The sequence below is a fragment of the Mastigoproctus giganteus genome, chromosome 11, assembly GCF_048544385.1.
Source record: "Mastigoproctus giganteus isolate SK-2022 chromosome 11, ASM4854438v1, whole genome shotgun sequence".
Classification (NCBI taxonomy): domain Eukaryota; kingdom Metazoa; phylum Arthropoda; class Arachnida; order Uropygi; family Thelyphonidae; genus Mastigoproctus; species Mastigoproctus giganteus.
In genome coordinates, this window is record NC_143585.1 from 119,571,922 (window position 1) to 119,587,573 (window position 15,652).

The 15,652-nt window shown below is 39.1% G+C and overlaps 1 protein-coding gene across 1 annotated transcript in view; it reads right to left on the minus strand.

Moving 5' to 3' along the window:
- Positions 1–15,652, minus strand: part of LOC150078388 (rho-related BTB domain-containing protein 1-like) — a 384,612-nt gene that overhangs the window by 33,681 nt on the left and 335,279 nt on the right. The window contains exon 14 of the mRNA XM_090385409.1: positions 14,490–14,638. Coding sequence (XP_090241535.1) covers positions 14,490–14,638 — 149 coding nt within the window. The remainder of the gene's footprint in view (positions 1–14,489; positions 14,639–15,652) is intronic.

Genomic DNA, 15,652 nt, shown 5'->3' on the forward strand with positions numbered 1-15,652 from the left:
CAACATAACAGCCTAGCAGCAATAGATCTCACAGCAAACACCTACATGGAAATCCAGAAAGTCGCAATCCTAAACACCTTCTGATCCAGGGAAATTAATGGAGGCACTGGTTAAAGAAGCATTGCGGGATCATCTAGACAAGAGTTCAGTTATAGCTGGGACACAGCACGGGTTTGTTAAGGGAAAGTCTTGTCTGAACAATTTGGTTGGATACTATGATGTAGTCACAAAGGAATTGGATGCAAAGAATAATTTTGATATTATATATTTGGATCTTAGAAAGGCTTTTGATACTGTTTCACATGGAAGACTGCTGCACAAATTGGAGCAGTGTAGCATTGGGGACAAATTGTTGCTATGGATAAAGGGATGGTTGAGTGGTAATCAACGGACACTACTCTTCATGGATTAATGTTATTAGTGGCGTCCCCCAGGATTAAGTGTTGGGTCCATTGTTGTTTACTGTATTCATTAATGATATTGATGATGGTATATCAGTCTTAATGTCCAACTTTGCAGATGATATGAAGGTCAGCAGGGTTGTTAATGACACTAATGACAGTACGCTGCTGCAATAGGATCTAGAAAAGTTGAGAAGATGGGCTGAGAGGTGGCAACTGAAGTTTAAAATTGACAAATGTAAAGTACTGCATATGGGAAGTTTGTTATTTGGTTTTTAGGTGCATTAGCAACTAAGGCCACATTGCTCCGGGGATATGCAGTGGTCATTCCCTGACCTTTCTGCATCTTTCGTATTTGGTGGGCACAGGCTCGAACCCTGGTCTAATCAAGAAGCGTGTGCTACAAACTGCTGCTCCTGCCCACCTGGCTACAGAGGTGCCACATATAGGAAGCCAGGTGGGCAGGAGCAGCAGTTTGTAGCACACAAGCAATGGTCAGGCTACACATTGAGTCAACAGGTCTGGAGGCCTTATTTTAAGAAGGATGTAGAGCTGTTGGAACAAGTACAGAGAAGGGCAACAAGATTAGTTGCCTTTCTCTAAGAGGGTTGCTCTTACGAAGAAAAGCGTAAATTTTGCAAATTATAGTGTCTGGAGACTAGGCACTTGCGAGGTGATCTGATTGAGGTGTATAAAGGCTTGAATGGTTTGAGCATGCTCAGTGCTGATGAGATTCTTCCTCTTGCTCAGAATAATCGCCTGAGAGGGCATAAATTAAAATTCAAGAAAGACAGTTGTAGGATAGATGTGCGGAAGTTTGCCTTTAGCCAGTGGGTGGTTGATTGCTGGAACAAACTTCTATCTGTTGTTGTAGTTAATAGCTTAAACAGATTCAAGGCAGAAGTAGACAAACATTTGGAGCGAGTGTATGGGTGAAATCAGAAGGGTGTGTGTGTGTGTGCGTTTTTTTTTTTTGGCTGATGCTATATAAGCTTGCTTTCTTGCATCATGTGCCTTTGCTAATGCTATTGCTAAAAGGAAGTCAGAGAGTTCCTTGACCAACAGTAACACCAGACATAACAACAACCACCCTGGGTACTTGGTAGCAATACCTGTCATGAGGCAGATCCCCAATCAGGGAGAAATAATATAAGAGCAATAATAATAATAATGTTCAGCAGTTACAGCTCAAGGAAATTAAGGCCTGCCAGACCAAAAAATACCATCCAAGACTCAGAAGCCTGCTGAAAGCAAAGCTGAATGGAGGGAACACAGTTAAAGCCATAAACACCTATGCAGTCCCAGTGCTAACATACTCCTTCGGGGTCATAAATTGGACTAACACTGAGCTGGAGGATATCACGAGAAAGACAAGGACAATGATGACCAAGAGCCACCAACATCACCCGAAGACAGCTATGAAGAGACCAACAATTGCTCGAAAAGAAGGAGGAAGGGACCTGATAGAGCTCATCGAGCAACAGAAGACAGCGATAGTTAACCTGAAGGATTACTTCTAGAAACACACATCAGCACTCCACCAGGCCATAAGGAAGATAGAAAAGCAGTATACACCACTCAACATAAGCGAGGAGTCCCCTCCCAACCAGGAGGCAAAAACGAAGCTGGAAAGATGGGCAAAGAACACACTCCATGGCAGACACTACAATGATCTCTATCAAGATCTCATAGATAAAATTACTTCCAATGCATGGCTCACAAGCGGAAAACTCTTCCCTGAGATTGAAGGATTCATGCCCACCATCCAAGACCAAATAATCAACACTGGAAACTATAGAAAATGCATTGTCAAGGAGCCCGGAGTGTCCGATGACTCATGTCGACGATGCCATCTGGCCTCAGAAACGATCCAACACATCACCACGGGACGCCAGGTGATCACTCAGACTGAGTACACTTGTAGATACGACCAGGTAGCCAGGATAATACATCAGAAGTTGGCCAGGATAATACCAGTTAGTCAAAGAAAGTGTAAAGTACTACAAGTACGAATCCCCAGGTAGTACTAGAGACTCCAACCCACAAGCTGTACTGGGACAGTGCCATAATAATGGATAAGACAATCCCGCACAACAGACCGGACATAACCCTTGTCGACAAGAAGGAAAAGGCTACCTATCCGATTGACATAGCGGTACCCAACACTGGCAACCTGCAGAAAATCCATGGGGAAAAAATCAGGAAGTACATGAACCTAAGACATGAGATTGAAGAGATGTGGCATATGCAATGAGTAACGACCATCCTGATCATTGTGTCAACCACAGTATGGTGCTAAAGACCCTACATAACAGCCTAGCACCAACAGGTCTTCCAATGAACACCTACAAAGAACTACAGAAAGTCACAATCCTGAACACTTGTAGGATAGTCAGAGAGTTCCTCGACCAATAGTAACACCAGACAAAACAACAACCATTCTGTTTAATTGGTAGCAATACCCATCACGAGGTGGAACCCCAAATCAGGGAGAAATAATATAAGAGCAAAAATAATAATAATAAATAATGATTAAATTGAAAGTCCTGGTTATGACTACTAATGCTTATATAATAGGAGTAATGGAAGTGGTGTCATCCAGAAATAAGAGGTAATAAGTTTCACTGTGATATGTATAATGTATTTAGGATTATGACAGAAAGGGTGGGGCACCTCCGTAGCCAGGTGGGCAGGAGTGGCAGCAGTGCATAGCACACGGTTCTTGATTAGACCGGGGTTCAAGCCCATGACCACCAAATATGGAGGATACGGAAAGGTCAGGAAATGACTACCGCATATCCCCGGAGCAATATGGCCTTAGTTGCTAATGCTCCTAAAAACAAAACAACAGACAAACAAACAAAACAAAATATGATGAGAGCCTCTATGTGCACAATGGGCAAGCAAAGGTGAATTTCTTATTATGGGTGATTTCAATTTGCTCTTCACTGATTGGAGCAAGTGGAAGGGAAACTCCCCATAGGGTACAAAATTTTTAAATAAACTATATGATTATTATTTGCATCAGCATGTTAGAGAAAATACTAGCCCTGATCATCACTCAAGAGCTAGATTCATAGGGCTCACAGTACAGGAACTATTAGAATGAAGTCATCTTACGGTCCTCAGTTGGGAGATGAAGAAACAGGCTGCAGTTGTTAAAAGCAAAGGCATGGGCTTTAATTATAGATCTTTTCAATAAGGTCTTCTTATGGTTTTTACTGAGTCTGTATACTTTCAGAGTATAACAGTTTAAGATGCTACATGGCCTCTTTCAACTGGCAGATGGCAGAGAGAATTATAATATACTAGAATTATGGAATATCTTTAAAGTAGTAGTCATAGAGTCCATAAATTCACATATACCATTACGAACATATAGCAAGAGGCGGTACCAAGAAGGATGAATACAGATCTGTCCAGTCTAATAAAAATAAAACAAAAAAAAGGTAAAAGTTACAAAGCAATGAAAAGTTCTGACAACTATGGCAGCTACAAGTTGATTTGTAACAATATCACAGAAAAGGTACTACAGTATTAAAAAAAAAAAAAAAAAAAAAGGTTTGGTGAGAAAAAGTACTGGCCAAAAGTGCAAAGAACAGGGAACATAATGGGTTTGGGAAAGTATTAGATAATCCAGCTGATATTGCTTATGAATTGAACAGGTGGTTTGATAAAGAGTGCAATACAGATGCATTTTGATAGAAATGAAATCAAAAATGAAATTCTGAAGGACACAAACAATGCAGTTTTCTTAAGAGAGGATTGTATACTGTACTAAGTAATTTTGTGAATAATCTCAAATTCCAAATGCAAATTGACATAAAGAGTAAGAAGTGGTGTCATCCAGAAATAGGAGGTAATTAGTTTTGCTATGATAGGTATAACGTATTTAGGACCATGACAGAAAGGGTGGGGCATCACACTTCTTATCCAAAACACCTGGATAGCAACTAAAGGTGGTTAATTTATAACTGGAAGATAACTTAACTAATATTAAAGCAGAGTCAATTTGAGGTTTGTGAGAGGTTAATTCGATGTGTTGGCTAAGTTCAGTTTTGTGGTATTGTGTACATAAACTGGCTAGGGTGATAATATGCTCTACTATTTGGTTATTATAATTGGAGGCACCATATTTAACTGTGGTATTACCTATATAACATATATTGCTTTCCAGTTGACATGGGATTTAAAATCTTTAAGTTTAAGAAATTTATAGTATTATCTTGTTCAAGTGTGTATTTTAGTATATGGTGAACTGAATTAAATTTTGAAAAGATGTTATCTATAGTTTGTTTGTCAGAGATTATAAGAATATCATCAACACAGCAAATCAATAACTTAACTGTGGGAGGGTGAGGATTAAGAATTTGATCTTTTATGGATGCTACATATACTAGTCCCATCAGTAGACCATACAATTGTTTATAGATGTCCAGATTGAATCTAAAATGTCTAGCTTGGATGACAATATTATCCATAGAAAGAGTTGAGCATTGTTTAAGATTATTATCATGTGTTAGCCATTCTTTGAGTTTAAGCAATGTGTAATCAACATCTACGTTGGCATATTTATCACACAACATAAAAAATGCTAAAATTTCTGTTGCATAATTTAATGTTACTAATTAATGTGTGAATATGGGCTGTACTGAGTACGTTAAAATTAGAAAATTTTATAAGTAGAAATATGATTTTCACAACGTAAGAAATTTTTTTCTTATGTTGTGAAAGTTTGTATGAAATGATTGGTCTAAGTGGTTTATCCAGTTTATGCAACATATAACTTGTGGGGGGGATGCACAGGCTAAAAGATTAACAGTGGCCGCAAGCAGAGGCAAAAGTCATTCTTCCATTGCGTCTACTGGAATGAGCAGAAGCCTGGAAAGTAAGTTGCTGGAGATTTCCAGGACAGCTGGGAGTCATAGTGAAACAAGTAAATATAGGGTAACTAAGAGTAGGAACAGGTGCATGTATACTTGTATTTACACCAATGCTAGAAGTATAGTTAATAAATTTGAAGTGCTGGTCAAGACATCAAAGTTGGATATTGTAGGAATATCGGAGACAGTGTCACACAGATATAAGCAGTGCAGAATTTGAATTTGGGGAGTACAATGTGTACAGAAAGGATAGGCAGGACAGGAAGGGAGGAGGGATTGTGCTGATAGTTAAGAAACACATAAAATCTAAAGAAGTGCATCCAATTGACATTGGTGGACAATGCAATGTCAACTCAATGTGGTGTGCCATAAGCAAACTGGGAAGTGGAAAATGAGAGTAGATGTGTGTTTAGCATTAGTAGAGGCATACGATGCAAGAAAGCAAGCTTATGCAGCATCAGCCAAAAAAAAAAACCCTCCCATTTTACCCCTCTATTCATTCCAAATGCCTGTCCAGCTCAGCCTTAAATTTATTTAGGCTATTAGCTTCCACAACAAATTTCCGCACCTCTATTCTACAACTATCTTTCCTCAATTTGAAACTGTGCCCCCTCAAGTTCTTAGTCTGAGTAAAAGGAAGAATTCCATCAGCATTCAGCTTGCAAAACCCATTCAAAGCCTTATACACCTCAATCAGGTCACCTCGCAGGTGCCTGCTCTCCAGGCACTGCAATTTGCAGAACTTAAGCCTTTCTTGGTAAGAGCAGCCCTTTGTTCCCCTCACCAATCTTGTTGCCCTTCTTTGTACTCGTTCTAGTAACTCTACATCCTTCCTAAAATGAAGCCTCCAGACCTGTACACAGTACTTTAGGTGTGGCCTGACCACTGCCTTGTATAACATCCCATACATTGTCCCTGCCCTGGCAGCCCGTCTGCACTGCTCAGCAAACTTCATATTTGACTGCACAGTTACCCCAAGGTCTTTTTCACTTTCCACTTCCCTGAGTGCAGTACTACACAGTTGGTATGTTTCTCTTTGGTTATTGCTACCAATATGCAGTACTTTGCATTTCTCAATGTTAAACTTCAGTTGCCACTTCTCAGCCCATTTGCCTAACTTATCTAGATCAAGTTGGAGTAGCATACTGTCTTTACTCTTGTTAACAACCCTGCCAACCTTTGTATTATCTTTGTAATATCATTTGTAAAAATAAAAAACAACGATGGGCCCAACACCAAACCCTGGGGAACTTCACTAATAACATTTGTCCATGAAGAGCAGTATCCATTGATTACCACTCTCTGTCGTCTTCAACTCAACCATTCCTTTATCCATTGTAGCAGCTTTCACTTGATGCCATACCTCTCCAATTTGTACAGCAGTCTTCCGTGTGCAACAGTATCAAAAGCAATCCTGAAATCCAAGTATATGATATCAAACTTATTTTTGGCATTCAGTTCCTTTGTGACCACATCATAGTATCCAATAAATTTGGTCAGACAAGACCTTCCTTTAACAAACCCATGTTGTGTCTTAACTATTACTGCAGTCTTGTCTAGATGATCCTCCAATGCTTCTTTAACCAGTGATTCCATTATTTTCCCTGGAACACAAGTTACACTAACAGGTCTGTAGCTACTTGTGTCACCTTTTGAACCCCCTTTGTGAACTGGTGATACATTTGCACACCTTCAGTGCATTGGGACCTCCCCCTAAGTCCAAGGAAGCTCTCATAATTATGGCTAAGGGTTTGCTTACTTACTTTGCTGCCTTCTTTAATATAACTTTATAGATCCCGTCCATCCCAGCTGCCTTCCTTATGTTTAACTTCAACAATTTTTCCTCCAATTTGCACTAAGTTATTTCAAAATCACTGAGCTCCCTGTTAGTGTTTCATAAACTTCTGTCTCCACTCATTGAATAACTCCTCATATGTGAATGTAGATGCAAAATACTCATTCCGTTTATCAGTTGCCTGAGCATGATCATCAATAGTCAACCCATCAATGTTAAGTGGTCCAATCTGATTCATTTCTTTCCTTCTAGAGTTTTCAAAAGTAAAGAACTCTTTGCTGTTTTTCTTTATATCCTTTGCCAAAGATTTCTAATAAAGTGCTTTTGCCTGCCTAACCTCCTTTGTGACTAGATTACAGACTAGTTTATACTTGCCATAGGCTTCTGTGTCACCTGATACTTTATATGCATCTCATACATTCTTTTTCTGTGCCACGAGTTCATTAATTCATCTTACATCCATTTAGGCCTAAACCTTGAAGAGTATTTCTTAGTTGGAATGAAAAGCCTAGTAGCCTCCAAATTTAAGTCCCTTCAGGGACTTAATTTTGGAATTCAATTTAGAATTCAACGTTGGTAATATCATCAGTTGATCCCACTGTACAGAATTTAAAAACTGTCTGAGACCTCTGTAGTCACCTTTATGAAAGCAAAAGCCCTTCCCTTTAGCCTTGGTGGCAGTTACATCTTTAAGTAATTCCACATCAGTATATTGTGATCACTGTCACCCAGTGGTTCCTTTATCTGCAAATTCTTAATGCTTGAATAATCACTGCAGATAATCAGATCAAGAGTATTACTCCCTCTGGTTGCCTCTCAAACTTGTTGCTGTAGAAAACAGTCATCCAATAAATCCACCAAAAGTCTTGCTAGTGGCAAGAGAACCACCCACAAGTTCCAGTCATTATCTGTAAAGTTAAAATCTACCCATTATAAGACATTCTGATTTACTGGCCCACTTTATTTCTCTGCACAATTGCTCATTATACTCACAGATTTATTAGGCCTGTAACACAGACCTACTCTCATTTTTCCTTTCCCAGCGCTTATTTCATACCTAACAGACTCAACACTACATTGTCCACCAACATCAATTGGACACACTTCCTTAGATTTTATGTGTTTCTTAACTAACAGCATAACCCTTCCTCCCTTCCTGTCATGTCTATCCTTCCTGTACACATTGTACTCCCCAAATTACAATTCTGCATTTTAACTTTACATTTCATTAGCTGGCTAGATATTGACTGGAACTTGTGTTTGGTCACTTGCACATTAGCAAGACTTTTGTGAATTTATTTGCTGACTGTTTTCTACAGCAACATGTTTGAGAGGCAACCAGAGGGAGTAATACTCTTGATCTGATTATCAGCAGTGATTATTCATGCATTAAAATTTTCAGATAAAGGAACCACTGGGTTACAGTGATCACAGTGTACTGATGTGGGATTTACTTAAAGATGTTTGTTTGTTATTTGGTTTTTAGGAGCATTAGCAACTAAGGCCATATTGCTCCGTGAATATGCGGTGGTCATTCCCTGACCTTTCCGTATTTGGTGGTGACGGGCTCGAACCCTGGTCTAATCAAGAAGCGTGTGTTATGCACTGCTGCTCCCTCCCACCTGCCTACAGAAGCACCTCTTAAAGATGTAACTACCATCGAGGGTAAAGGGAAAGGTTTTTGTTTTTACAAAGGTGACTATAGTGGTCTCAGACAGTTTTTAAATTCTATACAGTGGGATCAACTGATGATGTTACCAACGGTGAATTCTAAATGGGAACCTCCAGGAACTTAATCTTGGAGGCTACTTGGCTTTTCATACCAAATAAGAAATACTGTTCAAGGTTTAAGCCTAAATGGATGTCAGATGAATTAATGAGACTTGCGGTAGAGAAGAAAAATGCATGGGATGCATATAAATTATCAGACAGACACAGAAGCCTATGGCAGATATAAGCTAGTCTGTAATCAAGTCACAAAGGAGGTTAGGCAAGCGAAGGCAGATTACAAGAAATATTTGGCAACGGATGCAAAGAAAAACAGCAAAGAGTTCTTTACTTATGTAAACTCTAGAATGAAAGGGATGAATCACATTGGTCCACTTAATGTAGATGGTTTGACTTTTGATGATTATGCTCAGGCAGCTGATAAACTGAATGAGTATTTTGCGTCTACATTCACATATGAGGAGTTATTCAAGGAAAGGAATACCAGAAGCTTATCAAACTCTAACAGGGAGCTAAGTGATTTTGTAATAACTTTACAAAGTGGGTTCAAAAGATGACAAAAGTTACTATATACCTGCTAGTTTAACTGGTGTTCAAGGGAAAATAACAGAGTGGCTCGTTAAAGCAGCATTGCAAATTCATCTAGACAAGATTGCAGCAGTAGTTAAGACACAGCTTGGGTTTCTTAAAGGGAGGTCTTGTCTGACCAATTTGATTGGATACTATAATGTGGTCACAAAGGAACTGGATACAAAAACAAATTTTGATATCATATACCGAAATCCCTCTGTAGCCCAGTGGTCAGGAGCGGGAGTGCAGTAGCACATGATCTTTGAGTAGACCGGGGTTCAAACCCTTGACTGCTGAATACGGTCGATTTGCCAACCCGCACTGGCAGATTATGGTTCATTTCCCTCAGCATGAATTGTTGAGGAGGCTTCCATCCTACAGTGGGTTGATAATGGCCGCACTTTACCTTTACCTTTTTACTGAAATCCAGGTATCATATACTTGGATTTCAGGAAAGCTGTTGCACATGGCAGACTGCTGTACAAATTGGAGTGGTATGGCATTAAGGCAAGTTACTACAATGGATAATGGGATTCTTGAGTGGGAGAGGACAGAGAGTGGTAATCAGTGGACACTGCTCTTCATGGACTAATGTTATTAGTGGAGTTCCCCAGCATTCAGTGCTGGGCCCATTGTTGTTTTGTTTATTCATCAATGATATTGATGACGATATATCAGGCTTAATGTCCAAGTTTGAAGATGATATGAAGGTTGGCAGGGCTGTTAATGGCAGTAAAGGCAGTATGCTACTGCAACTGGATCTAGATAAATTGGGCAAATGGGCTGAGAAGTGGCAACCGAAGTTTATCATTGACAAACGCAAAGTACTGCATATAGGTTGCAGTAACCCAAGAAAAACGCACCAACTGTGTGGTATTACACTCAGGGAAGTGGAAAGTGAAAAAGATCTGGGGGTAATTGTGCAGTCATATAAAAAGTTCGCTGAGCAGTGCAGACGGGCATCTGAAGTAGATCATGGTGGTGATTATCCCATTGTACAAGGCAATGGTTAGGCCACACCTTGAATACTGTGTACAATCTGGCGGCCTCATTTTAGGAAGGATGTAGAGTTGCTAAAACAAGTACAAAGAAGGGCAACAAGAGTGGTGAGGGGAACAAAGGGGTGCTCTTACCAAGATAGGCTGAAGTTCTGCAAATTGCAGCGCCTGGTAGTCACATTCGAGATGATGTGATTGAAGTGTATAAGACCTTGAATGTATTGAGCAAGCTCAATACTGATGGGATTCTTCCTCTTGCTCAGATTAAGAATCTGAGGGGGCATAGATTCAAACTGAGGAAAGGCATTTGTAGAATATATGTGCTGAAATTTGCCTTTAGCCAGCAGGTAGTTGATTGCTGGAACAGACTTCCATCACTTGTTTTGGAAATTGATAGCTTAAATAAATTTAAGGCTCAGCTTGACAAGCATTTGTGGGCCCCAATATGGGATATGGTCTTACAAGACTGGCTACATAATACCTTTGATAACACAAAAATCATAGCCTTTTCTGACAATTTTACTATCATAGTCTCAGGAAGGTCTCGATCTGCAATAGAAACAAATACCCAATGGGTAATGTCATGACCTGTAGAATCAACAAACTACAAATCAACCCTGCCAAATCAAACATGATCATATTCAAAACTAAACTAGATATCAGGCAGCCCCCTCAGGTCAAGATCAACGGCATCCAACTTCCCCTAGCACTACAAACCAAAGTCTTACGAGTGGTAATTGACCACAAGCTGTCTTTCTTGCCACACCTGCAGCAAATGGCCACTAAGGTTAAGAGGTTCACCGCAGCCATTGTTAAAGTATCCAGAAGTGACTGGGGCCTCTCTAAAAGAACACTCCTTGTATACTATTGAGCTGTTTTTCTACCTATTCTATCATACGCTGCAGGAGCATGGTTTCACTAAGCGGTCTTGGTAAGAATGAGAAATAAACTCCATACCATCCAGAGAAACATGATTCTTGCCACCCACAGGATCTGTCGCACTGTATCCATGGCTGCCATTCAGGTAATTGCAGGGACACTTCCCCTAGATATTTTCATTATCTAATGAGGGCAATGTTTTAGACTCAAAAAAATAATCCACACTTCCATTCTGGATATGCAGATCTTCCTAGATGGAGATATAACTAAAGAAAAAACTCTGTTTTAACGAGCTCATCGAGTGGTGGCAGACCAGATGGGACACCTCGAACCTCGGGACTGTGATTAAAAGATTCCTCCCAGACGTAACAATGACTGAAGTAGTGGGAAGGTGGTTGTCACTAAGCCTTGAAACATCTTTCCTGGTAACGGGGCACGGCTCCCTTAATGAGAAGCTATTTCAGCTGGGACTCTCAAACACGGATCGATGCGGATGTGGGGAAAAAGAGAACTGGTTCCATACAATCTTTGACTGCGCTAAATATGAAGAGCAGCGAGCACAACTGAAAAGTATTGTGACAAACCTTGACCCTAGCCATATTGACCAACTTATTACAACGACTGACAACCTGAGGGCTTTCCAAACATTTTCTAAGGGAGTTTTTGCCAGATGCAGACACCTAAACCTAACTAGAACTAATGACCATCAACCTAGGATATGAGCTGACTGCAAAATGATAAATGTCCTATCACAATTTTTTTTTTTTTTTTTTTTAAATTCTTGCTCTCTCTCTTCGTGTTCTGCTCTGGGTCTGGGATTAGTTCCTAGATCCAGAGTAGCAATAGCACTCTCCTGCTACTCTTTCCCTCTCTGTCCTGTGTGGGATAAAAAATATTTTAAATTATTATTATTTATTTATTTATTTTTCACCCTATCTACCTGTTGCTGGCACCTGATTAATGCCCTCTTCCTTTCCATGATCGGGATGCGGGATTTAAAGTTTTTTTTTTTTTTTTTTTTCCATTTTTGTGTTCTGCCCTGGCCTGGTTTTTTTTCCCCTCCCCCTAACAATTTATCCTGGACTGGGGCTCCCCTGGGCTGGGGGAATCCCCCCTCCTTCTTTTGTCCTTCCTCCTCTTCACCTTACTCTAGTTTTCTTTTCCTCCCTGGAAAACTCGTTCCCCAGGGAGGAGGGCGAGCAGATAGTAGAGGAGGCCTTGCCTTCCGGCGACTAGGGACGAGTACCTGGAGGTGAAAGTCTAGGTGATCACTGCTTCCAGGTAGCCAAAAGGCCAATACACAACACTAAACTATACTACAGAACATACACACAAGCTCACACACAAAATTTTTCTGTCCTATCACTTTCTCCCGTGCGGGATGAAAAACTTTTTTTTTTCCTCTCTGCTTCCTTTTCCTCTATTCCAGTTTAATTGGCACAGAGCCCTCCATCCTGTGCAGGAAGTTTTTTTATTTTTTTTATTACACAACGCACACTGGGCTTACCTTGACAGAGTCTGTTAAAACTGAACGGAGCAACGAGATGGAGATGAACTTTTGTTCTAGGAGCTGCCCATACAAAAATACAAATACAATTACAATGCAATTTGGAGTGAATAGGTAAGTGAAATGGGAGGGTTTTTTTTTTTTTTTTTATATTTTTGGCTGATGCTGCATAAGCTTGCTTTCTTGCATTGTATGCCTTTGCTAATGCTAATGGTGCCAAAAATGTGTGGCATTATGTTGTTCCTAATACCAATACCTATAGCTTGCAGAGGATTGTGAGATACTTATCTATTTTGTTTTCAATCTGTGTTCTGTTATAATTATTTTCCACCATGTAAATATCTTGATCCTGTAATATTTGTCTAATTTTACTACTGCATTCGGATTTATCTAAGATTACTACTGTGTTGCCTTTGTCTGCATTTTGTATTATTATGTCTGTGTTGTCATAATTTGTTCAAGTTATTTAACTGTTGTAAGGGGATATAAGGTATTGCACTTATTTTTTTATTGCTGATTGTTTAGTTTAACCTGCAACACAATTCATTATTGGATATTGTTTGCATATTGCCATTAACACAATATGCAACCAATATGTGTATGTCATAATGCAAAAAAATTCTGCCATAACGAAGATGTCTTACAGACAGAGTTACAGAGTGCCTGCCCACTCACTGATGACGAAGCCAACTAGCTTCGAAACGATTGTCTGGTGGTGGTATCCACTGAAAATAAATAACAGTAGTCTTCTCTACCAGAGAAGCATTATTTATTTGAAGTAGTGCAATACCAGCTATCTCGTTGTGAAGGCACCCACAATATGAGATACAATTAAAACGATGCCTTTGATACTACATACGTAGTTCAAATTTATGGGTAAACTATGGTGTATCTACACTGATATTATACAGTTAATTACCTAAACCCATAAAAATTATGCCTTGTATATTTCACCTTCTAATACATATGTATCTTTCATTCATTATTTTTGTTTTTATTACCAATTATTAAAAATATAACCATAGATATGTATCACTTTCAATTTAATATCGAACACCTATTTTTCTTAAACTAGTTGTGAAAATGGATATAGAAAGGATGAAAAAAGTTATCATGCATACCTTCTAAAATAAAATAACTTTTTCTAACAATGAACATCAGAGAGTATCTTAAAACACAGAGTAATCACAAGTCACTACACCATGTCTTTTACATATTTCTTGTGCAGAAATCTAGAAATATCCAAATGAACATACTACATGAAGAAAGACCTCAATATAAAGTCTTAACAGGTTCACCAATGAATTGGTGAACCCTTAACCCTTAGAATTAAGGGTTCACCAACAGACACAGACTACTGTCATGTGGGTGTACTTTGCTGCTAGAAGTTGGTATGGTCAGAATTAGCTCTGGTCCAAGACAGTTTCAACCAGGCCAACTTTAAAACAGTGCCATCTAAAGATTCATTAAGGGCAAAGTCATTGAATTTTGTAATGCCAACAATGGGCTGCTGCTGCTGCTGCGAAAGATGTCACAGCAGACTTAGTTATACATCCAGCTTTGTTTGAACCATGTGGTAGCCACGTGCTGCTGAATTCACAGGTAAGGCATATGATAATGTATTGTTATCATACTCCTTATATATGCACATGCTGAATTCATAGATAAGGAGTGTGATAACTTATTGTCTACTCTGCACATACATATAAATTTGAACATAAGACTTACCAAAGAGGTGGCCATCGATTCTTATTTAAGTAAGCCTGATTTTCAGGATGAAGGTTTCGGAGGAGTTTCTGAGATGCAAAACTAACATCAGTATAATTTACTATGATATGATGAAGGCACCAACTGGCTAACTGTTCTGCATTGTGAATCTGTGCACATCAATATATATGTATACATAAATACAATAAAAATGAAATAAATCAAATAATTCTAATGTAAAAGTAATTTCATTTTAACAACAAAATTTTAAAAGTAATCTAAGGAGTTCTTTAGAAAAATTAAATAAGAGTTTCATTTAAATTATATTCACATAAAACAGAGTCACTGCTTCACTTCCAAGTACATATTGAACACCTTTCAAAAAAGAATACAGTAATTTTTTTTAACACATTTTAGCACTGAGTTGATGAGGACAATGAATTTTCTGTTAGTGGCAGACTCTATATTAGTATATATCTACATATTATTTGTATTAATATGCTTGTATTCAGTTGTTAAATCGATCCAGCCAACCATTGTTACATACAAAATTGTCACGTCCAAATTGTTTAGCAAATTTTTCCACTTAAGCCTTCAAGATCAGACCGTCTATTGAAAATCCAGCACATCTTTGTGTAAAGTGTGTTAGGGTCTGATGGCACCAAGGGTTTCCCCACTCCACGTAGTATACAGTATTGTGTGATACAGTACACTGTAAACGCCAGAGATTTAAAAGTGTGGTGTGTAGTGTTTTGTATGATTGTTCATCTGACCTTTTAGCCGTCTCCTAATGGGACCCACCGTTGCCCACCGTATTGTACCTGTTGTCCAAATTTCTCTTCAGTACAAGCCTTAGAACTCATTCCAGAGCCCTCTACATAGGGATACTTTAATTTTAACAACCCTGTATATTGAGAGGTGTTATGGCAATATAGAGAGTTATACGAATGGCAAAAGCTTCTAATAGTTGGGATCTTTGAATTTATGAGGATTGTCCCACTGCCATGGGCAGCATTAGCTGTATTACGATCTCTTCAATAAAGGCAGTAGTTCTTTATTGAAGGAGAAATCCATGGTTTTGTTCAATGCAACCAATGGCGGAAACAGTCCCAATTTGGTGGAGCCTCATGTGCATTCACCAAACTTCATCGTTGGGATGATAGTTCAGCAGATAGCATTCATTG